This window comes from Exophiala viscosa (genome assembly GCF_022695815.1).
Source record: "Exophiala viscosa unplaced genomic scaffold EDD37scaffold_9, whole genome shotgun sequence".
Lineage (NCBI taxonomy): Eukaryota > Fungi > Ascomycota > Eurotiomycetes > Chaetothyriales > Herpotrichiellaceae > Exophiala > Exophiala viscosa.
In genome coordinates this window covers 562,361-585,425 of record NW_026944361.1, presented here as the reverse complement: position 1 = coordinate 585,425, position 23,065 = coordinate 562,361, and the positions used below count along the sequence as shown (strand labels likewise).

The 23,065-nt window shown below is 50.5% G+C and overlaps 10 protein-coding genes across 10 annotated transcripts; 4 read left to right on the top strand and 6 right to left on the bottom strand.

Moving 5' to 3' along the window:
* Positions 1–450: 450 nt before the first annotated feature.
* Positions 451–1,445, bottom strand: EDD37DRAFT_567125 (ketoreductase; the record flags this gene model as incomplete). Its single annotated transcript, XM_062814130.1, has 3 exons — positions 451–815; positions 867–1,332; positions 1,383–1,445. The coding sequence occupies 3 exons, from the start codon at positions 1,443–1,445 to the stop codon at positions 451–453; spliced, it is 894 nt and encodes a 297-aa protein (XP_062667828.1).
* A 621-nt stretch (positions 1,446–2,066) lies between these two features.
* Positions 2,067–2,906, bottom strand: EDD37DRAFT_567415 (ras-like protein rab-14; the record flags this gene model as incomplete). The annotated part of the gene is made up of 2 exons (XM_062814152.1): positions 2,067–2,782; positions 2,834–2,906. The coding sequence occupies 2 exons, from the start codon at positions 2,904–2,906 to the stop codon at positions 2,067–2,069; spliced, it is 789 nt and encodes a 262-aa protein (XP_062667827.1).
* A 267-nt stretch (positions 2,907–3,173) lies between these two features.
* On the top strand, positions 3,174–5,920 carry EDD37DRAFT_500816 (uncharacterized protein). The gene is made up of 2 exons (XM_062813477.1): positions 3,174–3,469; positions 3,518–5,920. Exons 1-2 carry the CDS (start codon positions 3,457–3,459, stop codon positions 5,764–5,766), a joined length of 2,262 nt encoding a protein of 753 aa, XP_062667826.1. The 5' UTR covers positions 3,174–3,456; the 3' UTR covers positions 5,767–5,920.
* On the top strand, positions 5,919–8,879 carry EDD37DRAFT_500846 (dolichyl-phosphate-mannose-protein mannosyltransferase). Its single transcript, XM_062813478.1, has 4 exons — positions 5,919–6,496; positions 6,547–6,692; positions 6,742–8,052; positions 8,102–8,879. Exons 1-4 carry the CDS (start codon positions 6,353–6,355, stop codon positions 8,745–8,747), a joined length of 2,247 nt encoding a protein of 748 aa, XP_062667825.1. The 5' UTR covers positions 5,919–6,352; the 3' UTR covers positions 8,748–8,879.
* Positions 8,880–9,170: 291 nt separating this feature from the next.
* EDD37DRAFT_636642 (uncharacterized protein) lies at positions 9,171–9,990 on the top strand. Its single transcript, XM_062816996.1, has one exon. The coding sequence runs from the start codon at positions 9,375–9,377 to the stop codon at positions 9,885–9,887; it is 513 nt and encodes a 170-aa protein (XP_062667824.1). The 5' UTR covers positions 9,171–9,374; the 3' UTR covers positions 9,888–9,990.
* A 213-nt stretch (positions 9,991–10,203) lies between these two features.
* EDD37DRAFT_636641 (uncharacterized protein) lies at positions 10,204–10,929 on the bottom strand. Its single transcript, XM_062816995.1, has one exon. The coding sequence runs from the start codon at positions 10,454–10,456 to the stop codon at positions 10,211–10,213; it is 246 nt and encodes an 81-aa protein (XP_062667823.1). The 5' UTR covers positions 10,457–10,929; the 3' UTR covers positions 10,204–10,210.
* A 193-nt stretch (positions 10,930–11,122) lies between these two features.
* EDD37DRAFT_683834 (DNA repair protein RAD50) lies at positions 11,123–13,985 on the bottom strand (the record flags this gene model as incomplete). Its single annotated transcript, XM_062819849.1, has 4 exons — positions 11,123–12,388; positions 12,472–12,874; positions 12,927–13,576; positions 13,799–13,985. The coding sequence occupies 4 exons, from the start codon at positions 13,983–13,985 to the stop codon at positions 11,226–11,228; spliced, it is 2,403 nt and encodes an 800-aa protein (XP_062667822.1). The 3' UTR covers positions 11,123–11,225.
* A 1,502-nt stretch (positions 13,986–15,487) lies between these two features.
* EDD37DRAFT_683827 (uncharacterized protein) lies at positions 15,488–16,805 on the bottom strand. The gene has a single exon (XM_062819848.1). The coding sequence runs from the start codon at positions 16,696–16,698 to the stop codon at positions 15,595–15,597; it is 1,104 nt and encodes a 367-aa protein (XP_062667821.1). The 5' UTR covers positions 16,699–16,805; the 3' UTR covers positions 15,488–15,594.
* Positions 16,806–18,554: 1,749 nt separating this feature from the next.
* On the bottom strand, positions 18,555–19,993 carry EDD37DRAFT_500748 (fatty acid elongase 3). Its single transcript, XM_062813475.1, has 3 exons — positions 19,074–19,993; positions 18,937–19,025; positions 18,555–18,885 (listed from the first exon to the last, which is right to left on the bottom strand). Exons 1-3 carry the CDS (start codon positions 19,724–19,726, stop codon positions 18,569–18,571), a joined length of 1,059 nt encoding a protein of 352 aa, XP_062667820.1. The 5' UTR covers positions 19,727–19,993; the 3' UTR covers positions 18,555–18,568.
* A 425-nt stretch (positions 19,994–20,418) lies between these two features.
* EDD37DRAFT_683811 (cytochrome P450 monooxygenase) lies at positions 20,419–22,658 on the top strand (the record flags this gene model as incomplete). Its single annotated transcript, XM_062819847.1, has 4 exons — positions 20,419–21,309; positions 21,360–21,942; positions 21,995–22,416; positions 22,471–22,658. The coding sequence occupies exons 1-4, from the start codon at positions 20,874–20,876 to the stop codon at positions 22,656–22,658; spliced, it is 1,629 nt and encodes a 542-aa protein (XP_062667819.1). The 5' UTR covers positions 20,419–20,873.
* Between the last annotated feature and the right edge of the window lie 407 nt (positions 22,659–23,065).

The window sequence follows — 23,065 nt, the reverse complement described above, 5'->3', positions numbered from 1 at the left end:
GCCAAGACATGCAAAGTCTCCAGCTGCTCATGTCATGCAGCTGTCCTGCAGACCTCGGCGCTACGAGTACGGGTGCTGAGGAATTAGCGGGATGCGGAAGATCCGAACATCGAACATCGAACTTCCATTATACAAGTAGAAGCGATGCCATGCGAGGTACGTCTGGTTCGACATCGAAGACAAATATCACCATACTCCCTCCCGTACTATTTACTGTAGGTACATCTTTGCCCATCGTCTAAGCCGCAGACAGCCGGGAAGACCCGCTGATAGCGTGGCTAATAATAACCGGAAAAAGTCTGTGACTCTGGAACACTGGGCTTGCAAGCTGCGTAGAAAGCTTATAACCTTCAAGCTATGACCCCATCACTGTTCGTCATTGAGCGGTATTTGGCGGGAGTAACCCTACTCTACTATTTCGAGTATGTACCTAGGTACTTTCTGTCCATCTCAAGTTCGGTCATTGTCATCAAAGATGTGGTTCCAAAATGCTCGATGGTGATGAGTGTTGCCCGTGGTCGAAATCTCATCCACTTCCTTGGATGTGAGCTTGAAGGTAAAGATTCTGAGCATGTCACTCATTCTCTGCTCTTTTGAACTGGTGGTGATTGCGACAACGTTTTGATCAATGCACCAGCGCAACAAGATCTCTCCAGGGTTCACACCATATTTCTTGGCCAGTTGCTCAAGGTACCCATCAAGGGGACCTCCTTTCGCTTTGGTGACGGGAGTCAGAGGTGCATATGCTGCGACCTTGATATCTTTGTTCTTGTGGTATGCCAGCAAGTCTCCATGTTGAAGGTAAGGATGGAATTCTGCCCAATTATCAGCATGATAAACTGCGACACCCTAGAAACAAGACATACCAATCTGATTGATAGCAGGGCGGACCTTGGCAGTTTCAAGAATAGCATCGAGATCGACCTTACGAAAGTTACTCACTCCAATGCTCTTGGCCTTGCCTGAGGCGGCGACCTGCTCCATGTCGGCCCATTTCGCTTGAAGCGCCTTCTTGTCGCCCTTGGCGAAGAAAGGTGCGTGAATGAGGTACAGATCAACATGATCAAGTCCGAGTTTCTTGAGACTTCGATCGATGGCAGCAGGAATATCGTCAATGTGAGTAATGACTTTGGTCGTCACATAGAGCTTTTCACGGGGCCCTTTGCTTTCTTTGATGGCTTGACCTAGTTCCTCTTCTGTGTTGTACACTTCAGCTCCATCGAGATGGTAATATCCGACTTTGATCGCGGTTTTCGCTGCATCGATCAAGCCTTGGTCTTTGGGAGAGTTTTCATCATTCTTGTACCATGCTGTGCCCGTGCCATAACCTATCTAATGGACATCAATGGGTGGTCTATCAGGAGGGATGCACTCCAGCTTACCATGGGTATCTTATTGCCATCAGGCAGAGTAAGATCAGGGATGTTGAGTTCCAGCTTAGCCATGGTCGAAAAAGGATGACGCAAGTGATGTCGTGTTCCGGATACGAGGTGAAGACTGCGGAGACTTTGAAGACTTCGAGAGCAAAAGATAGAAGATGGAGATCGAATCATACAATGTGATGCTGATGAGTTCAGTTTGATGCGAGCTCTCAGTTGTTTGGGGAAAGTGAGGTTTTTCCTCTTTATGAGCAGGAGAATATCCCGCTGTTCGCCGATCCGTGTTGATAGTAATGGTGGTGAAAGGTGGGGTAGGAAAAAGGTACCCGAAGTCGGCCATTCGACGACATGACGTGCTCGTATGTCACTTACAACGCATCTCGTGTATTCTTCCTCGTAAGGAGCTGATACAGCGTGCCATATCTCGAAACGCAGTGTCGTTGGACCTGGGCGTTTCTGATTACCACGACTTCCCGAAATATCGCCAATGTGCGAAGACATTGAATCAGGCTTTCTTGCCTCAAGCTCCTGGGCGTCAGTCCCTTGATCCGGCACGAACTGGACATAAGCCAGAGGAGCCGTGAAGTTTTGACCAGCAGAGGTCTTCACACTCGGTCTTCCAGCCTCCAGCAAGGCTGGGATCCAGTCGAGACAGGAAACGCTGCAAGTCTGTGTCCAATGTCCAGCTCAACAGCAACCTCTGCCCTGTCCACTTTTGACCGCATCGTTCATGGTGAGATTGACTGTTCTTGGAGCCTTTCCTTCTTCTCGTCCACCTCCTGTACCATATCCTTTGACACCACTTCTTCTGTCATTCAAATCATATTTGCCGGCTTCGATGTTTTGATATATTCTTTCCGCGACTTTGAGGAATGCAAGTTCGACGCCTTCGCCACTTTTGGCACTGGTCTCGACATATTCAACAACATTCTCTCGCCGGCACCAGTCTTCCGCCTCTTCTTTCGTCACAGCACGTTTCGTTCCGCCCTGGACATCAGTGCTTTGTTCTGCAAGATCCGACTTGTTCCCAACTAATATGACCACGATGCCCTCTTCGGCGATTTGTCTGAGGTCATTGAGCCATGCCGTGACTGATTCAAAGCTGCTTCGTCGTGTGATGTCAAACACCAGCAGTGCTCCTGAAGCTCCACGAAAATAACTCCGGGTGATGCTTTTGTATGTTTCTTGACCAGCAGTGTCCCATAGCGACAGCTTCATCTTCTTCTGCTCCGACGAAGTGGAACCATTCGCGACACCGTGCGGGTTGCCCATCCCTAGAGATGCATTTGCAGGCGGACCTACAGGCACTATTCGCGAACCGAATTCAACACCGATCGTGACATCGTGAGAGGAGGAGAATCGCCCTTCGCAAAGCCGGACTGTGAGACTGGACTTGCCAGTTGCTGAATGCTTGTGAGCTATATTTGTGTAGACACAAGACCACCCTGACTTACCAGAATCACCTATGCATACAAGTTTTGCAATGTAATTCCACGGCAACGTAGGTTCAGGCACGAGTGTCGGCATCGGTGTTATGGGACGTGTTTATCGTCGCTCAGCTGCAGTCAAGACTGTTCACTCGTGATATTGACCTTGACGGAAATGACTGTGACTATTGATCATATAGGAACATGTGAATGTGTCTGGTGACAAAGGCAAAGAGCGCGCAGACTCTAATTAGTGACGCGCCGGGGCACCGCAGCACCTAAACTCAACAAGGGTTCGAGCCTGGGCCTTTTGTCAGCCTAACGATAATAATGACGAGCCACCCAATCCAGCCACCAGACCGCATGTCACTCCTCCAACCATGACCCTCCGCAGGCTGCCTTTCACTGCCTTTGTCCGACCATACCAAACCATCGTTACCACACCGGCTTCAGACACCGACTCTGCTTCACCTTTGCTCGTCCTACAAGCACGCGATCAGTCACTCGTCTCTCACATCCCGTTGCCACTGTTCATAATCCATCTTCTTGTTGGACCTGCTGCGTGCTTGAACTCTTGAATCATTGCTGCTATCTTATCACGATCCACTCGCGTCGACTGATAAGTCGCATGGTCACTGCCTGCGGGCAGGATGTTCTCCGAATGTACGTATCGCGACAACATCTGGAACACAGTAGCTGACCATACTTTAGATGCCTCTAGATTTCTCGCGCAGTCCCAGTCTCGCATTAGTTTCGCACCGACCGAAGAGCGCCGTCCTGGAGACGGTCAGACTCGAAGACAGAACCAAACATGGCGGTCATCCACCGCTTCAAGGACCTTGAATACTCGAAACCCAAATCCTTATCAACCCACATCCTCACAAATATCCGGCTTTCCATTTGCCTCACGGCTTAATCCTCAGCAAGCCCCTCTATTTTACAGTGCGACAGACGAATTCCGGGAAGAGAATGATGAACAAGAACACGAACGAGACTTGGCTGACTTCTACGCTTTGCAAAGATCAAGGCGACAGCTAGGAGCCAGCGCTGATCTCAAGGCGTCGTCCGATGCGGGGGATGCAAGCGAGTCCAGTCTGAATGGAGCAAGCAGTCACGGTGAAGATACTCGTGACAGCCCTGGAAGAGGAGGTGGTATTCGAAGTTCATGGCATGGCGGCGCTCCGAGTTCTCGACGAAGAGCACCTAGGCTAGGTGATCTGGTGGAGTCAACGGAGTCGCAGGCTCAGAATGCAAGTCCATCAGCCTCTAGAACCCATATGGTCGACATTGGTTTAGGAGACACCCTACGGACCGAGTACGATGATGAGCCACCTGAGGATTTGATGGAAGACCCTCCATCTGTTCAACAACTGCGAAAACCGGCGCTGGCGGACTACGATTCGGAAGGATCGGATCAAGACTATGCGACGAGTTCACAATTACTGGCTGGGCAAGGTCATGTCGAGAGTAATCGTCCTGACGACATACAACAGCCAAATCAGCTGCCGAGACATGACTCTTTCTGGGGACAAGTCTACTTACTCAACCTGGCAGCCATGTTTACTACCTGGTTCCTTGTCTTTCTTCACACCAGCTCACCCAGTTCGAGTCAACCATTGGGTGACACAATCTACACAACACTCCATGGATCTTTCTACCTTCTAGCGAGTTATACCGTTGTAGCGACGTTCGTCTCACTGTTTTGGCTTGCGGCACTCAGATCATACGTCCGATACTTGGTTTACGGCATCTTGGTCACCGTTCCAGTCATACTCTACTCATTCTCGCTTTATCCGTTCATATCCAGCTTTCAAGGGTCCTGGCACGGCTCCAGCATTCAGGATACCGTGATGCGATGGAGCTCACTTGTACCTGCAATCATGGCTACACTGTGGATCCTGTCTGTGATAAGGGGCAGACTGGTCATGCAAAAGGCCATTTCAATATTGGAGTTTGCAACAAGAATCCTGGCTGCCAATCCAACTCTGGTACTGGTTGGCTTTTCAATACTGGGCTTCATAATCAGTTTCACCTGGTTATGGTTGTCCATGTTTACCAGAGTGTTCCTGGGTGGGCATCCCTCAACTCGCTCGACCATCAGCAAATTCGTCATTGACACATCGACGTGGTGGCTCGGAGTCTATTTCATCGTGGTATACCTTTGGACGATCGCCATCGCCTTTGGGATGCAACGGACTATCACATCGGCAACTGTCTCACAATGGTACTTCCATCGTCTGGCTGTACCTGCACCCACACCGCAGGCCATCGTGAAAGCAGCGCTGTATCACTCGTCGACGACTCTTTTTGGCACGATCTCGCTGTTTACAGGCCTTGGGCTTATGGTCAGATTACCTCTGCTGGTCCTGCCTCGGCGACTGACAGTGTTGATTGGATTGGCGATGTATGCATTCATACCGAGTCCAATCGCCGTCCTGATCAACCCATTAACACTCACCTATGCTGCCATCCATTCCCAGCCTCTTAGCGTCAGTGGGAGAGGTCTTGCACAAATGCATTTCCTCACGCCAAATGACACTACCACAGCCTTGCACCCAAACACCTTCAATCGAAGTCGCCGCAATGATGGATGGTCTGCCGACTCCTCACCACTCATGCCATATCGTCTGGCGAAGCTCATCCTGCATTCGACGCGATTGATCATGTCTCTTGCCTTGGGTTTTGGTGGATGGGTCACGACAGCCCGAACTTTAAGGGTCGAAGGTGCCGGCGTGCGAGGCAGTCTCTATGCTTACATCGTTGGCCTGATGGCTGGCGCCATTGGATGGGGCATTCTTGGAGCAATGGAAGGTGTCCTTGCCTGTATCGTCGATGCGGTTGTTGTATGTTGGGGCAGTGAAGTTGGCAGCACTGGAACAGGAGAGGTTCGGTATTGCAGAGAAGCTGGCCAACTTTTCGGCCACGACGGGGCAGAGAGAGGACCACTTAGTCTTGCGTGAAAGGAGAATAGGAAGGATATGTAGTTCAATCACTACACCAGATCTGTCTTGTTGACAGGTATTGATGTGTTCTACCGAAAATGCAAGCCCCATTGTTGTTGCGTGACCATTGGGAATTTCACGTGTCCAAGGGTCTTTTTCTGGGCGTCAAGTTAATGCGGAGCAGCAGCTTTAAGCCTTTAGGCTTGTCCCCCTGAAAGTTTCCGGTCGCGCCAAGTGGTTCGTAGAGTCCCGAGTCTGGCACTTCAGCCAGAGTGGCCCTTCGACGCGCAGCTGCCATACCCTTCATTCTTCAATTAGCAGTCCTCCTGAATTTATTTCTCCCTGTCAACAGGGTTGAGAGATGTGTTCTCTTTCTTCTTCAACTTCATCTTCATTCTTCTTCTCTTAATCGATCACGTTGTTGATCTTCACCTTTCATCACAACTTCTTCCGTTGGCGGAAGGGGACACGCGTTTGGGGAACCCTTTCATTTCACTCCTTGGACAGCCTTGACATACCAGGTTACACCAGCTTTCGGAGCTGCGGTTTGACCCTGTTCTGTCGAGTGCTCACCATCTTCTTCTAATCCTCCCCAACCCTCAAAATGACCACCGTAAACGGTGGCTACACCACCGGCGCAGGCGGAGACGAGGCTGAACTGCGCCGACGCAACGTCACAAGCTATGAGAATGCCAATGGCTCACATATCTACAAGGTGGAAGCGGAGGACACAAAGAAACTCCAGAAGGTTGGTCATATCATATCATCTAGATACCCAAGATCTGACACCACCTCTAGCAGAAGAGTGGTTTCGTCTCCAGCACACTGAACTTCCTTGACGAATGGGAGTTTTTGATCGCTCCCATCATTTTCACCGGCTTTGCCCTTTTCACGAGGCTATGGAGAATAGGACTCTCTCCCATTGTAACATGGGATGAAGCCCAGTAAGTGATCTCAATGATTCCGTGCAATTAATGCTGATCAGCCTCAAAGTTTCGGCAAGTTTGGCTCCCATTACCTCAAACGAGAGTTCTATTTCGATGTGCATCCTCCCCTTGGGAAGATGCTGGTCGGTCTGTCAGGTTATCTGGGTGGCTACAACGGATCTTTCGAGTTCAAGTCGGGCGAAACATACCCTGATCACGTCAACTACACCTTCATGCGAATCTTCAATGCCCTCTTCGGCGCAGTCACAATCCCCCTTGCATACTTTACCGCACGAGAACTCAACTTCAAACGCTCTACTGTCTGGTTGGTCACTCTGATGGTCCTCTGCGAAAACTCATACGCCACGATCTCTCGATTCATCCTCCTCGATTCGATGTTGCTGTGCTTCACCTTCACGACAGTCCTTTGCTGGGCCCGATTCCATCGCCTACAACACAAAAGCTTCTCGGTTGAGTGGTTTGCATGGCTCTTCCTCAGCGGTCTGAGCATCGGTTGTGTTTGCAGTGTCAAATGGGTTGGATTGTTCGGTACCGCCTTGGTTGGTCTCTACACCGCGGAAGATCTGTGGAACAAGTTCGGCGATCTTAAGATGCCAAAGACAGAATTGGCCGCACATGTGGTTGCAAGAGTCGGTGGTCTCATCGTCATCCCGATGCTTGTCTACATGTTCTCCTTCTACCTTCACTTCTTGATCCTGGAGAACTCGGGACCTGGGGATGCGCAGATGTCATCTCTCTTCCAGGCAAACCTTAAGGGAACCGAGGTCGGCAAAGACTCACCTTTGGAACTCGCCTTGGGCTCCAGAGTGACGATCAAGAACATGGGATACGGAGGTGGTTTACTGCATTCGCACGTTCAAACATATCCTGAGGGCAGTGGACAACAACAGGTGACTTGTTATCACCACAAGGATGCCAACAATGACTGGTTCTTTTACCCCAATCGAAGCCAAGCTGAATTCGACCCTGAAGGACCTCTGAGCTTCATCCAGGACAAACAGGTCATGCGTCTTATCCATGCCCAGACTGGTCGAAACCTTCATTCTCATTCTGTGGCGGCTCCTGTAACCAAATCTGATTGGGAGGTGTCCTGCTATGGTAATCTGACTGTGGGAGACGACAAAGACCACTGGCAAATTGAAGTTGTCAGTGATGCCGCGTCTTCTGACCGATCCCGGATACGAACCTTGACTACTGCATTCCGATTGAAGCATCCTAGCCTTGGCTGCTATCTCCGTGCTGGAACGGTCAACCTCCCTCAATGGGGGTTCAAGCAGATCGAAACGACTTGTGTGAAGAATGCCAGCCCTCGAGATGTCTATACTCATTGGAACGTGGAATCTCACGTCAACGAGCGATGTAAGTCAACAATATCCTGCGTTCAGATTCGAGCTGACCAATTTTACAGTGCCTCCTGCTGAAGCAAAGAACTACCGATCACCATTTCTGAAAGATTTCATCCATCTCAACGTCGCCATGTCGACTTCCAACAATGCTTTGGTACCTGATCCAGACAAGCAAGATGACTTGGCTTCCAAGTTCTGGCAATGGCCTATCCTTCATGTTGGTCTTCGCATGTGCTCTTGGGATAACCATATCGTCAAATACTTTTTGCTCGGCAATCCCATCGTCTACTGGGGCTCTACGGCAGCAATCGCCGTGACCCCATTGCTCGTCTTATGGTATTTGATTCGATGGCAGAGAGGATACGATGAGCTGCGTCCAAGTGATATTGATCAGATTCACTACGCGGGCATCTATCCTTTCATTGGCTGGGTTTTCCACTATCTACCCTTCTTGATCATGGGACGTGTGACCTATGTTCACCATTACTACCCAGCACTTTACTTTGCAATCCTGGTCGCCGGCTTCTGCGTGGACTGGACAACACAAAAGCTCAACAAAACCACTCGATGGGGACTTTACACTATTTTGTACGGCGTGGTCATTGGACTATTCGTCCTTTTCAGTCCAATTGTCTTTGGTATGAAAGGACCAAACCAAGATTATGCATACCTGAAGTGGTTTGACCGATGGAGAATCTCAGACTAAGGTCGGGAAACGGTCATGCCTTCTTAGTCTATCATGACATCTTGTTGTCTGGTGGTACTTGGATGGTAGAACGAAACATGAGAGATTGCAATGCAAGATGTATGAGGAAGCTTTCCTGGAATAGTCGATGCAAGCAATGGAAGTTCCGTCATCTCGGCAAAAAGCAGACGTCCGGCACTGATGGCGTGGGTCTCACATTCACTGCGAAATGAGAGTTTCTAGCGAAGGCTTTTTCGATGACCACGAAGATGATTTGTATAATACATGGGAAAGAATTCCATAGTGAAGTCAGGACTAAAAGTAATGTCGTCGCAACGAGATTTTATCTTCGAAATTCCTCACTCATCCAGTGACTTCCTCACTACAAGTGCCATAGTTGTTCAGATAGCATTTGCGGGATGTAGTTCCTCCTAACTCCGATATATCGCGGCGACTTTTGTACTTTGACCGCCAACGACGATTTACAACGCCGCTACAGGACGTATATAAACTCATGAGACGATCAACAGTAAGTTTATTTAGTTCTCACAGCCCTGGTTGCCAAATTGCTCGGAAGAACATGCCCTCGTCAGCCTTTTACAGCATTGGAATATCAGGCAGGCTTCAGCCAACGCTACAATCCCAAAAATGGCAGACCAGTCTTCAATCCTCCGCCAAACAGCACTGAAGTTCATATCGGCTTTTGAGACCCTTTCAACAGAAACATTCGCATCTTTACAAGCCGAATCTTACATTCACACATTCGCCCCGAAATCATTTAATCCGCCCACACCCCTCGACGGGCCACGCTTCATCCAACATGTTTCACACCTGAAGGATCTCCTGCGCGGGTTTCCCGTACGCCCGAAAGAAGTATTCGTCAACGAGGGGCTCAAGCAAGTAACTATTTATGCCGACAGTGAGACGTGGTTCCATGAAGACGTCAAGGACGACAGTGTGCCGGCTGGGGATTGGTTATATCATGGCGAGTATATCTTTATACTTGATATGGACGAGAGTCAGACGAAAATTAAGCGGGTTTTCGAGTTTTTGGACAGTAAAGGGACAGATAGGCTTAGGGTGTTGCTTGGGAAGGCGAGGGAGAATAAGACTGCATCGCAGACTGGTGGCCCCGCGAATTCTGGGAAGACGGAGTCATAGCCATAGCCATAGCCATAGCCATAGCCATAGCTAAAGTGGCGATAGACTATAGTCCAGAACGGAATGAACTCTCGTGGTATTAGTGTGGTACGGACGATGATAGATGACACTTTCGATAATGCAATGATTCGGATTGTTTCTTAGGCTATTCCCAGCAACAACTTTAACCGTTCGTAGACACAGAATTTCACAGCAGTCATAGGGATAACCTTGACATTAGCTGATCGACAACCCGACGAAGAACCCGCGCCAGCCTCGTTCCAGGTAGACTCGTCTTGCGGTCTCGCAGATCCCTAACATGTGATCATCGCCCACGACGCCGCTTACCTGCATTCGCCGGCGGATGATTTCAATCGGGCATGAAGCTGTTTGAGAGACCAGTCTGGCGATGGCACCAGCGGTACTTCGGCGGAAGCGTTTGATTGTACGGGGCCATTGCGCTTTGTATGCTTCTCTGAGGGTGATTGTGATTGCGATTGCAGGACAGTGTAGGAAGCCAGATGAGCATGACGAAGGACGTCGCTGACAGTGTCGTGGGTTAGGAACGATATCCCTGCGTAGGGTATCATGCCGAGGATCGTTGGCAGTAGACCCCGCTACAAACTGGTCAAGCTAGATCTTGACCGCGACTGCATGGTAATTTGACCGTCCTGGTCGACACCGCTGGATGTCGTTGTGCCTTGTGATGGGGAGAGAGGGTGCAAGGGAGCTTAAATGTACCACACAACCTGCCACGCCGCCGGCAATGCCACTCTTGATAAGTTAGTCGCCGCTACGTTGCTTCAGGGACTTCTTCTCTGGCGGCGTGAGATGTTCAGTCTTCACGGCTGGCATTGTCCGTGGACGACTTCAAGCTAAGCTGTAGCAAATCTGTAGCTGCTCTTCTGACCAATGTTGAGCCATACCCGTCTCCGTCGTCGAGAGGTCATGGCCGATGACAGTCTCGGCCAGTCATGACTTCGAGAGTCGCCAATCGATCTGTCAAGAGTCGTCGCATTTCGAGGCTACTCAAGACTAAGGAAAACAGCGTCCTGGGTATTCAACTTATCTAGGCATGTTGTTCAACTAACACCAACAATAATCGGCACATGCTCGGACGATAATGGCCGACGGTGATGCACGATCCGAAATCACAGTCACGGAGTGACGGAGATAACGGGGCAAAGACCGTCAAGCTTGCTTCGATCAGATTATGCTCATCATTATACTAAGTTACATTATATCTTATGTTTCATGGTATATGTTTTCTCATGCGACGGCAATGAAAGTTTTTGAACGCCGTTGTCATGTTCCTCATATCCTCATGTACGACGATGTCCTTTCTTGATCAGATCATCATCAAGCAGTCTCAGTCTCCCTTACAGCCCCAGTTTCATGTGCCGACCCTGACCGCGAATGGGAGGATCGAGGCGATGAGCCAGACTCTGTTTCAGATGGGTTCTTCTCCTTCTCATTCGTCAGGGCACCCGCACCGTCGGAGTGCCCATTCTTAAGACTCTTCCACTCCATGCACAGACTGCAAATGAGTGCACCCCCACACAGGACGACGGCAGCGATGAATGCCTCCTGAAGGGAATCGTTGTACAGCTTGACCAGCGCTGGGAGAGCCTTCGCGGGGACGACGCTCCTGAATTTGGTGGCACCGAGCTCGATGACAGCCCTGACGTCGACACCAGGGATGAGTTTGTCGTTATTAGCGTTAAGCAGATTATTCTGCAGCAATGTGTTGCCGACGGACACGAAGATAGCGCCACCGAGGGACTGAGATGCTACGACCGCTGCTGTGCCGATGGGCACTTCTTCCAATGGGAGCGAGGCCTGCACGGCGCTGAAGCCCTGCTGAATGGCCATGCCGAGACCTGCGGAGATCAAAAATTCGTATCCAATCCAGTTGGCCTGGGGTGTTGTTGGCTTCAGTGTCGTGAGAAGCCCGGATCCAGCTGTGCCGATGGCGCAGCCTAAGATGGCTGGTGGTGCGAACATGCCGTTCTTAGACACAAAGATACCAGCGAGCAGCGCGAAGAAAGCGTTGGCCACCATGTAGGGGATCATGTCGACACCAGATCGAATGGCGCTGGTGCCCTTGATGGCTTGGAACCAGATAGGCAGGTAGTACGAGTGGATCAGCAGGGCGCCGTAGATGGTGAAGGCGGCGCCGCAGCTTGCCGCCACGGTGCGCTGGCGGACGATCCGCGGTGGGATCAACGCTGCGTCGCCACGGTACAGCATCCACGCTATGAAGATGACGAGTGTCGCGCCGAAGCCGCAAAGACAACCGACGACACGAGCGCTGGACCATGCATATTGCTGCTCGGAGAACTGGAGGGCCAAAAAGAGCATTGTTGTGGCACCAAGGAGGATGATGTTGCCTATGATGTCGAGCTTACGGACGCGCTGGAGGAACGAGGTGCCTTGTCCCGATGTGATTGCCTGGGATTTAGCCTTGAAGCAGAGGAATACAGTGCCGAATGTGATGGCGCCGATGGGCAGGTTGAGGTAGACTGCACAAGAGAGGTCAGCAAGATCCCAGTCGGACGTAAACTTATGTGGTTGTTGTAGTGAAAAAGAAGGATTTGCAACTTACAGCACCACCGCCATCCAATGGTATCAGTGAAGGCGCCACCGATCAATGGTCCAGTGAGCGAACCGACGCCGTACAAGATACCCACACCAGCGAACAGGACAGGACGATGTTGCAGACGGACGGAGTGTGTGCCGACGACAAATGCGCCCGTCAACAAACCCGCACTACCGAGGCCTTGGACAGCCCGTCCTACGATCAAAGCATTAGAAGACGGCGAGGTAGCGGCGACGACACTACCAATTTCGAAAATGACCAGCGCAGCCAGGTACGACGTTTTGGTCTGGAAAGACATGTAGATGCGGCCGTAGAGAGGCTGGAACGCGGATGCAGTCAGCATGTACGCGCTACCGTACCATCCTATGTCGTCGTATGAGTGGAAACGTGCTGTGATGTTGGGGATGGCCTACTTGCTATCAGGATGGCGGTCCGTTCAGTGAAGGGGGAGGGACACGTACCGTTGTGATGATGACTCTGTCCAGCGAGATGATAAACACGGACAGACAGATACCCGTCACGATGAGCGCCAGCGACAATGGGCCTGGGTATACAGTTGGATCATCGTCGCTAGGACCCGCGGCTTCACCTAGCGCCTTGCGGTCTTCTCGCTTCTCAAGAGGGCGGACAGCAGGATGTGATTCGAAACCCGAGAACTCGGACACCGTGGACAGACGACGTTCAGGCTCGATGCGTTGTTCCCAAGGATTGAAGCGGACGGCTCGTGACTCCTGGTCAGACCACGACTTCTTTTTTTCGTTGGTGGTGAGGCTGCTGTCGCTGTCATTGCCAATGATTTCCGGCTTCCGATCAACACGGCCAGAAACCAGCGTCTCAGGATCGTACGTCGTCAAAGCGTGCGTTGATATTCCGGCAGACGACTCGCTGTTCATGGAGCCTTCACTGAAAGCCGACATAATGGGAGCGTGGTTGAAGCGTCGAGTGTATGCTGGCGGAGGTGGGGATGCCGACAGCATCGATCGAGGCGTCTCTCGTCCCGTGTGCAATGAGCCCGTTTCGTCGCTGAGAGAGCCAGTGCGTGGTACATGATCCATAGACTGCATGGGTTCTGCTTGTCTCGACTTCTCGCTTTTGGCACTGAGGAACGTCGCTGCATCGTTGTCCTCTTCGACAGGCGACGGTTTGCCAGCCTCATCGACGAGGGGTTTGCCATCCTCATGGTCGACTTCTTGTTGTGCTTGGTCTTGCTCCATGATCACAGTGGCAGGTACTACACGACCTGAATTTTGACGGCCTAGTCGACCTCGACGTGATGTTTCACGCTCAAGTCGGCCTGAGTTCTCACGGGTGAGGTCTCCCCAGCGGCTGCCACCGACAGACCTACTCCGGCTTCGGACTGAACCTCTTGGGCTTCGGATGGACCTGCTCAGGCTGCGATTGGATCCATTCCTGCTCAGGCTTCGAGAACGCACCGATGCTTGATCGATTATATCGTTGACGACCTGGTTGAGCCAGGCATCGTTGCTTTGATGCTGGTAAGCCGGAGCAAAACCTGCCATGATGCTGCTGACTGTTGCTGTTTGGATGCCTTGGGCGGCAAATCCTCGAACTTTTGTGGTTCTTTCGTTGTCGTTCAATCCTTCTCATGCGACAATGGAGATTATTGCTTCGAATGAAAATTCTTGCAAGCAGTTTGTTGGGAAATTTTTCTGGGGGACCTGCAGTCTCTCTGTGCTGGCTGATAAGAGGGTAATCCTTGGTATGTCGAAGACCCAGGATCCTGGTTATAGCAGTGTTGTCATTCTTGCAGGGCGGGAGGAAAGATGTCCCACGGACATACCGTGCAGTGGGTAGAAATTGTAGCAAAGTGAGCACGGTTGACATGGAGTAGATTAAGGCACAAAAGGCCGTGGATTCGCTTATTGGGCATTACATAGCCAAAGTGTACTGTGAAGGGTGTATGGTGGGACGATCACTTACTTCAGTCATGTAGTGGAGCTGGAGGTGCCTGCCTACTTTGGACGAGCATCAACACATGTTTTTCTCACCTGCAGCGCGCGTCATCAGGAAATGCAGGACCCCGCTGGAACACGGGGGGGCGTTCACTAAAGGAGCTGATGGAGAATGATTGTCGGGCTCTTACGGATATGGGGTTTGTCAGAGAGTGGGCATGGAAGAATTGGGAAATGCTATGGAAACACAACTCCCTTGTTCATTCCCTACGTAGGGACCTAAGACACCGACTAGGTATCAGACCCCTCATAGCAGGGTTACCTACCAAGAATCTTTTTACTGCTACAAGTATTTTCCTCGTTTCAGATTAAAAGTGGGTGGAAATGGCGACATTTCTCTCGTAGCGAGCGAGTGTACGTGGGCGTGATATGCGGCTCTACTATAGTACAAGCGCAGGGCATTTCGTTAGGTAGTCTTGCGAGGTTCTGTACCTGTTTCGAGGTTAGTTCTGACATGTGAATTTACTATGGGACCATGGCACCATGGGTATGTCCAGGTGGATACAATGGGAGAATGGAGTGTACCACGGCACTCGTATCCAGCGGGAAGAAAGGGACAAGGAACAAATCAAGGTTGGGTAAGACGTCGATGTCATATTCGACCAGGCTATCCCGGCACATCTATTTACGTGAAAGTGATCGACACCAGGGTTCCCAGGTGCCAGAGAATTTAAGCCCTTCGCCTATTGCACATCGTGCTCATCGCTTATTGGGGTTGTCGGATGACCGGATTTCCTGTGCCTTTTTAGCCCGGATTGTGATAGACGGGTTACGAGGCTCTGCATAAATGCTAAAAGGCCATATCCACCAGTATATTACGAGCTACGATAGTAACACCCCTGATCTCCTTGTCCATCCACGTCTATCTACTGCAGGTATTATCCACTCGCCGGCAGATGACGCTAAATCGTTCAACAATTTTTCTTCTCGTGTAGATCGTGTACAATTTCAGCATGGCTTTGCATGGCTTGTCCGAATCGGTAACCCTGGTCATGGTTCCTGTCATGTTTGGTTTCTATAACAGGAAATACCGTTGGAAAAAAGAACAACGCACATCCTGAACACCGGGGTCATTAAACATGGGCATTCCCAGACAAACGCACAGCGTTGAACATGGGCAATCCCAGTCCTTGATAAGCCGTTACACAGTAACGCCTCAAACAAGCTGATATGGAGAGACTTTGCCGAGCTGCGCCAATGTCGCAACAACGCCTTCCACTCCAATGCCATCGTAGTGTCTGCCCAATGCAGTGTCGCTGTTGAATTCGCCTTCCAATGCACTTTGCTCTGACAAGAGCGCTGCGATCCGCATCCCGCGTTGTCTCTCGGCCTCGATGGCCGTTGCGAGCTTGATCTTCTCGGGATCTTCGCCAGCCGCCTCATCCTTGTCGTCGCCTGATTGGATCACAGGCATCAAACCCGCCTTCTCGAGCATCTCTTTGGGCCGAATGGTGATTCGGCCGTTCTTGTAAACGACTTTGCTGAGAGCGGAAGCTGCGATGGGAGCTGTTGCCGGTCCTGCAGTGCTATCCGTTGTCTCGGTGTTGAAAATAGCAGTATCCTCTTGATCTTCACTCTGGTCTTGTGCTGACCTATTTTTGTTTTGTTGGGGATACAGGGAAGATCGACGAGGCTCGATCTTGTGCCCTTTTTTGACAAAGTGTGTGACCAGGTAGAACCACTTGTCGTCCCAAGCGAGGACTTTTGTCCACATATCGTAGGTTTCGTATGGAAGTATCTCTTTCCGGAAGACACAGCTGACTGCACCCAACGCCACGCTGAATTTGCTGGATGGTTTGCCACGCAGGCCGTTCATCGTAGTGTCTCCACGGATATTGGCAATCCCATTGCCGAACAAGGTGGTGATCAAGTGCACCCTCGCAATGTCGATGTCACAAAAATAGGTACTGTTGGACTTGTGGCCGAACACATCGATCTCCATCAGGGGAGCCTTGGAGGACGTGATGATCGGCTGAAACAGGTTTTCAGGTCCAACATCTCTCTTGGGCCGTTGAGACCGCAGGACGAAGCGGAGACCATTGAGAATGCGGAGATGGTAGACAAAGGGAAAGACTTTGATGTTGATGAGAAGGAGCACCAACGTCGACAGTTTCCAGAAATTGTTGAAGGTGATGAGTTGGGTGAAAAACACCCATGTAGTGATCAGTGACTTTGCTTCGAAGTGGTAGTCTTGGGTGTAGTTGGTCAGCACAGTGATGGGCTCAGTGGTCCACACTGTTGGAAAGCTGGAGTTCAACATCTTTGAGGAGTATTGTTCTATGTGACTCTTCGGTTGTCTTTCAAGACCGAACTCAAAGCGGGTAGTGTTCGCTCTAATATGTTCTTAGCTAGGCAGGCAGACAGATTTCTGCGCCTTGTTTGAAAGAAGCGAGACACGTAACGAAGGATGGCGAAGTACATGGACAACGACAATACCTATTGACGATCTCACTTTTGCGGGAATCTTTTTCACATGTCGCGGTCGCACAGGGAAGCCGCTGATGTCGATGAAGGAATGTACGTGATTGCTGGCCCGTACTGTCAGACTCCAGCAGGACTCACCGTGCTGAGACAGGTCGAGTGCAGGTCGTAATCGTGGAGCAGTGACAATGTCGATCGCAATTTTGCTGCATCATCATAGTCCATGTCCTGTGAGCCGGTGTGAAAAGGTCATTGAAACCTATTTCCATTTTCCAATCACCTATCATAACAAGGCTATAGTTTGACATGCTAGCGAAATGGATGGAGCGCACAATGAACCCTCCAGTCAATAGTAGTGGTGATTGGGGGCATGACCGGACATTGATAGCGTCGTTGCTCCATGAGATGCAGTCATCTTGCAGGACGAAGACCTACAGCGATGTAGCCTTGGAGTGCCGAGAGACTGTGGTCCTCGCATCAAACTGGCAAGTCACAGACATGTTTGACCAAAATTGGAAAGTCAGGTATCCGTCAGGGATCTCCACCTCAATACGTACCTGGTCAAAGACCTAAGGTGGTGGATGTTTTCCTGCCTTCGTCGTGCAATCAGAGTTTCACTGGCAGGCTGACGAACACCGATGATAATCGCCGAAACCTTCGCAAAGGCGCAAAGAGACCAAGGTGTTTGGCTGGTCACGATCCCGGTCCCGTGTCCCGGGCATTTCTGATAAGTGGTCGACCCTCCATTAGTTGTTTCATAGTGGCCCTTCCTAAGTATAGTGCTGAACTTTACCATTATGTCAAAGATCCTCTCAAGATTTCCATGATCTGCGGTAGAGATCGAGCCAGGAACCTTGGCGCAATCCGTACCGATGGGGTTAACTTGGTGAGGAAAAGGTTGCTACGTACATTTACAGTTAGCTTATCTCTTACCACCCAGGATACTTGGGCCGGTGGCCATGCGGCTCGTTCTCTTATCTGACTGCTTGCCGAAAGCGGGCCTGTGAATTCCGGACGGTCCTTTCGCCGGCTTCGGTCCCCATGCACGATGACGAAGGTGTAAGACGGTAATTACGGTCCCACAGCTGTAATGACAGGGTCGGTAGTTGGCACACAATCTTCAGGGGGAGAAGCCTGGCAGAAGGGAGGCGTTTCCAGGGGTTCTGCTTTCGGGTCATTGCTGTCCGGAAATGTCATTCCCCCTGGGACTTTGGGACTGTGCACACCCTCCCGGGAAATTCAGCAGGGAAGAGCTGATAACTTTATCTCAACACCGATTATTGTGTATGGCATTTTCATTCTTTTTCTTTTTTTGCATGTGCTCTTGGTACTGGTCGCTGTCAACACCCGTCCGCAACAATACATTCGCTTGTACAGAAGATCTCTTACTCTAGGCGATGGCTAGGAATGCAGCAATTACACTAGAATACCCAAGTCATGCACATCTTGCATTAGACATTTGTCACTTTATTCGCCTAAGACCTAGCTGCCGTCCTCACATACAATCTTATGTACACATTATGGGGGTGGGGATAGAATCGTGTCCTTGCTGCATGATTGTTTTGGTGATCTCGCTGATCCCACGAAAAAAAAATCGTTGTGTAGCGCTGAACCCCGAAGAAATTCAGTCGCTTGATGTGTGCCCTTGTGCGCTCGCAATCACATTGGTGGTGCGAAGTTGATGTTGCCACTGGATCTCTCATCTTCTCTTAGGCGCGGCATTTGTTCTCGTTGACAGTCTCGACAATGGTAGCAGTGGCCGACTTGACGACATCGGTGGCAATGTCTGCAGTCTCAGACATGCTTGGTACCTCAGTCTTCTGTGCTTTCTTCAAAGCCTTCTTGGTTGATGGCTTCTTGTAGGTTGAGAAGTAGAACATGATGAAGAGAACCAGATACGAGGAGAGAATGACACAGCCAGTGAAGGCAGCAACTTCCTGGCGTTTGTCACCGCAGGTTCCGGCGTGAGGCATCCATGGAGCGTATGTGTTGGCGAAATATGTGTAGCAGGCAAAGTAGATGAAGCCTAATCAACGGTTAGTCGCGAAAAGTCTTACTTGAGACAGATTTTACTGACCGAGATCCAGGATGAACTGGGTGATTTGGAACATGGTAATGTACTGCTTCCACCAAACCTTAACTCCTCGCGCCGATTGGTAGTAGTACCTACGAATGTTAGTCTGCTTCTGTTTTTGTGTCTGCTCACAAACTTACCAGTACATGACCACGTGAACTCCCAAGTTGAGAGTGATGGGCACCCAGGAAACAGAAGTTTGTCCAACAAGCTGAGTGTAGCAAAGAAGTGCAGTGGCGCCATGGTGGTAGGTGTGGAGGAAAGTCAATGGCTTCTTCTTCAAGACCAAAAAGACGGTGTCCAGCAGCTCAAGGTATTTGGTGAGGTAGTTGAGGTAATAGAGGACAAGCAACTTCTGTGACCACCCAGTTGCGCCGCAGACACCGTCGTAGAGGCCGTTCCTCCAGAGATCTGGGACGAGTTGCTGAGCGAACAAGAGAAGCAGACCTCCAGAAATGGCTGTGAGGTAGAAGTTGTGGATGAGGAAAAGGTTGTTCAGTTGCATGGCGGGCCTGTTGCGCATGATCTCACGACCACCAAAAATGACCAAGTAGTAGGTCGCAATGAAGGCGGCAGTCTCCTTGAAGGTCGACATTGGGGTCACGCCCTCAACGAAACGGAAGTCTTTGGTGGACTGTCCTGCGACCATGGTATAGACACGATCAAAGACCGACCATGGGTCGAGCTTGATGACCGAAGGGCCAACAAAGGCCATCTGGCCCGACTTGGGCAGCGAGGTTGCATAGGGGATGAAGCTCGCTGCCGCGTTGTAGGTTGAGTTGACAAAGTCCATGGCGATAGAGTGAAAGGTGCTTTCAACCAAATGACTGGTTAATGTCTGAGTGCCTTGATGCCTTGCGAAGAAGAACGAGTGGACTTGGATGATTGAAAATGTCGCAGGGGAATGGCTGTCTCTGTCTTCGAAACCTGGGGAGTTGCCTCTTCTTTTAGGTCTGAAGGAAGACTCATTGAGCGATCGTCACAGGTCCGATTCAGGGCGCCGGACATTCCCTTCCAAGGCGTGCCTCTTTGCACAGTCTGGAGAGGATCCACCATGGCAAAGATGGTTGTTGGGGACCTTGACAGTAAGACCGACAGTGAGACATTGCATATGACGGAATGCAGAAGAAAATAGCTTCACGAGGTGACCCGTGAACACGAACTATTGTCGAAATGTAGATAGTTTCTCCGCTGTGATGGCGATCGGTCAAGTCTCAATCTGCATCAAGGGACATTGGATGCTGATCGCCTCACCGGCCTTAATGTCGTGGATGGAGACAGTATGACGCGCTGTTGGCCCGGGTGCTTTTGGTGTCCCAACCCTCAGGATGGCAAATTTCTTGGAGTTGATGTCGTTGGATATGATAGAAGGGTGGGTCATGCTGAGGAAAGCTGCCTCAGGTCAAGCCCGCATGATGGAAAAGTGGATAGACATGGATAAACACGTCGATACCCATTCTGCGCTTAGTAGCTGGCTGCTGGCGGTGGTTCCTGATCCACGGTTGGGTATGCCCGAGTCCGTAGCTCTGACTACATCTGCAAGTATGTCAACCAAGTTTCCCATGGGCCACAGTGTACATGTAGGAACATGCCTAGTCATAGTGCAGGAGACCCACTCCGAAAGCAGGTCTCCAAGGCTCCCCCCCTTGGCGTAACGATCGGCGTAGCACATGTACCCCTGCTACGTAAGACTTGGTATCTGTCTTGTTTTGACCATGATCCTAGCATGGTATACGCCAAGGGTCGTCCTTTATTTGGTGCTTTTTGTCTCAGTTGTTGTTCATCGCAATACAGAAAGAGGTCATTGGTATGCGCATCTTGGACCGGTGAATTTTCCATATCAAAAGTCCAAAGGCAAAGGGTCTTTGAAATTTGTCGACTCATTCTCCCATCTCTTCTTCACCAAGTCCTTTGTCTCACAGCACTGAACGGCCTTGACGATGAAGCCCATCCAAGTTCCTTACTTCCCCTTCATGGGGGCAGTAACACTTGCTGCACTGTCCGTGGGGAAATTTTCTGAGACCGTCAGCACTACGACAGCTCTGTCGGTGTTGCTCCCAGTGGCGACTGTGCTGTATACGCTCTATTACAGCTGGATTTATCCTTTCTATGTTTCTCCCTTGAGACACATTCCTACAGTCCCAGGATTCCCTCTCTGGGGTCAGTTCTTCACCATCATCACCACCGAGTGCGGTGTTGCGGCTCGTGATTGGCATGCGCAATATGGCACAGTTGTTCGATATTTCTTTCCATTTGGCAGCGAGCGTCTCTCGGTGGTAGACGACGATGCGATCAAACAGATGACGGTCAGAAATCCTTACAACTTCCCAAAGCCTGAACGTGCCAGACAATGGATGATACCCATTTTGGGCGAAGGCAAGTTCTCCTAGGACTCAGAGGACTTTTCTTCTCTGACGCAAAAATAGGTGTTCTGCTGGCTGAAGGACACACCCACGTTGTTCAGCGAAAGGCGCTCACACCAGCTTTCTCCATCACTTCCATCAGATCTCTCATGCCAGTTTTCTGGGCCAAGTCACTGCACATGGCCAAACTCTGGGAAGACGACATGAAGGCTGAAGGCGCCAAAAGCAAGTGCTTCGAGGTTTTGGAGTGGCTCAACCGAACCACACTCGACATCATCGGCAAAGCCGGCCTTGGCACCGACATTGACTCGCTCGACAACCCTGAAACCCCATTGAGAGATGCGTACCGACGTTGCTTTGACTTCGACTTGGAAGCCCGCATTATCAATGGTCTTGCGGCTTTCACTCCCTTGATTCGACTTCTGCCGGCACGCGCCAATCGCGACATTCAGATTGCACGAAACATCATCCTTAGCCGTGCCCAGCAAATTATCCAGGAGAAGCAGAAGCCTGGAGAAGCCGCAGAGGTTGCCCGCCACAAAGACATTATCGGACTGATCGTCAAGGACAACATGACTGCCAGCAAGGAGGATACGCTCTCACTGGAAACAATGCGCAACCAAGTCATGACCTTCCTCGGAGCTGGGTAAGTGCAAGTCCCTGTTTGTGCAGACCTCGTGGCTAAACAAAATTTGCAGACATGACACAACCGCAACTTCGGTCGCCTGGACACTTCTCATGCTGGCCAAGCACCCGGACATTCAGAGCAAACTTCGTGAGGAGGTCCGGGAAAAAATGCCATTCCTTTTCGACGATGCGACTCGCAACATTGAGGACACCATCGAAAAAGCCGATGTCGACTTGCTGCCATATCTCGAGGACGTCTGCAAAGAATCCCTGCGCTATATCCCCTCCATCCCAATGACGGTGCGAAAGACCATTGAAGATGATACCTTGGCTGGATACTACATCCCAGGTGGAACCACGGTGTATCTCATGGCTAACACCATCAATCGCCTGCCAATGTACTGGGGAGATACTGCCGACAAGTTCGACCCATCTCGCTGGAAGAATCTTCCCGAGACATACACCACCAATGCCTTCATGACTTTCTTGCAAGGTATGTCTTGCCGATGCTACTGAAGAAAACGGAAGCTAACAATTATTGACGTAGGACCACGAGGATGTGTTGGCCGAAAGTTTGCCGAGGTTGAAATGAAGACAATCTTGTGCTCCTTGCTCAGCAAGTTCAACTTCGAGCGTGATGCCTCGGTGCAAGATCCAGAAGAACTCAAGATGTGGAGACTTGTGTTGAGACCAAGAGATGGTGTCAGTCTGAAGGTCACTCCTCTCGCAGCATGAGATCGGAAATTTGTCAAAGTATGGAGAAAGAAGGTTGGCAAAGAACACAATCAACGATGAATGCGGGTCAAATCGGATGTAGCCTTTACCGAATAATTAGTCGGGCTTGGTAAAAGATGATAATGGTATTATTTTCCGTATCTCGACCACAGCAAAATTCGCTAGTGGTGTTCGTAAAGTTGACATTTGCTTTGGTTTCGCTTGATTATCTTTTGGTCGGATATTCTGGCCGGGCTCATAGTCTTTTGGCTGGTGGACAGCAAAGTTAATGGCGGACTCCACGCGCCCTCGATATTAGAGTTGAGATCTCGATACAGTTGTCAGTTGCTCGCCGAAAGACAAAATAGTGCCCAAGCTGGGGGCAATGGGGGAAAGCCCCATGCTTAGCATTCGGATGCAAAGATTGT

Excerpts from the sequence above, each read along its gene's own strand:
- EDD37DRAFT_636641 (XM_062816995.1), bottom strand. The coding sequence starts at position 10,456 with ATGATACCCTACGCAGGGATATCGTTCCTAACCCACGACACTGTCAGC.
- EDD37DRAFT_500748 (XM_062813475.1), bottom strand. The coding sequence starts at position 19,726 with ATGGACTTTGTCAACTCAACCTACAACGCGGCAGCGAGCTTCATCCCC. Across the intron at positions 19,026-19,073 it reads GTTCACGTGGTCATGTACTG|GTACTACTACCAATCGGCGC; the intron begins GTAAGTTTGTGA and ends TAACATTCGTAG. Across the intron at positions 18,886-18,936 it reads CCAGTTCATCCTGGATCTCG|GCTTCATCTACTTTGCCTGC; the intron begins GTCAGTAAAATC and ends ACCGTTGATTAG.
- EDD37DRAFT_636642 (XM_062816996.1), top strand. The coding sequence starts at position 9,375 with ATGGCAGACCAGTCTTCAATCCTCCGCCAAACAGCACTGAAGTTCATA.
- EDD37DRAFT_683827 (XM_062819848.1), bottom strand. The coding sequence starts at position 16,698 with ATGTTGAACTCCAGCTTTCCAACAGTGTGGACCACTGAGCCCATCACT.
- EDD37DRAFT_500846 (XM_062813478.1), top strand. The coding sequence starts at position 6,353 with ATGACCACCGTAAACGGTGGCTACACCACCGGCGCAGGCGGAGACGAG. Across the intron at positions 6,693-6,741 it reads GTAACATGGGATGAAGCCCA|TTTCGGCAAGTTTGGCTCCC; the intron begins GTAAGTGATCTC and ends TCAGCCTCAAAG. Across the intron at positions 8,053-8,101 it reads GAATCTCACGTCAACGAGCG|AGTGCCTCCTGCTGAAGCAA; the intron begins ATGTAAGTCAAC and ends GACCAATTTTAC.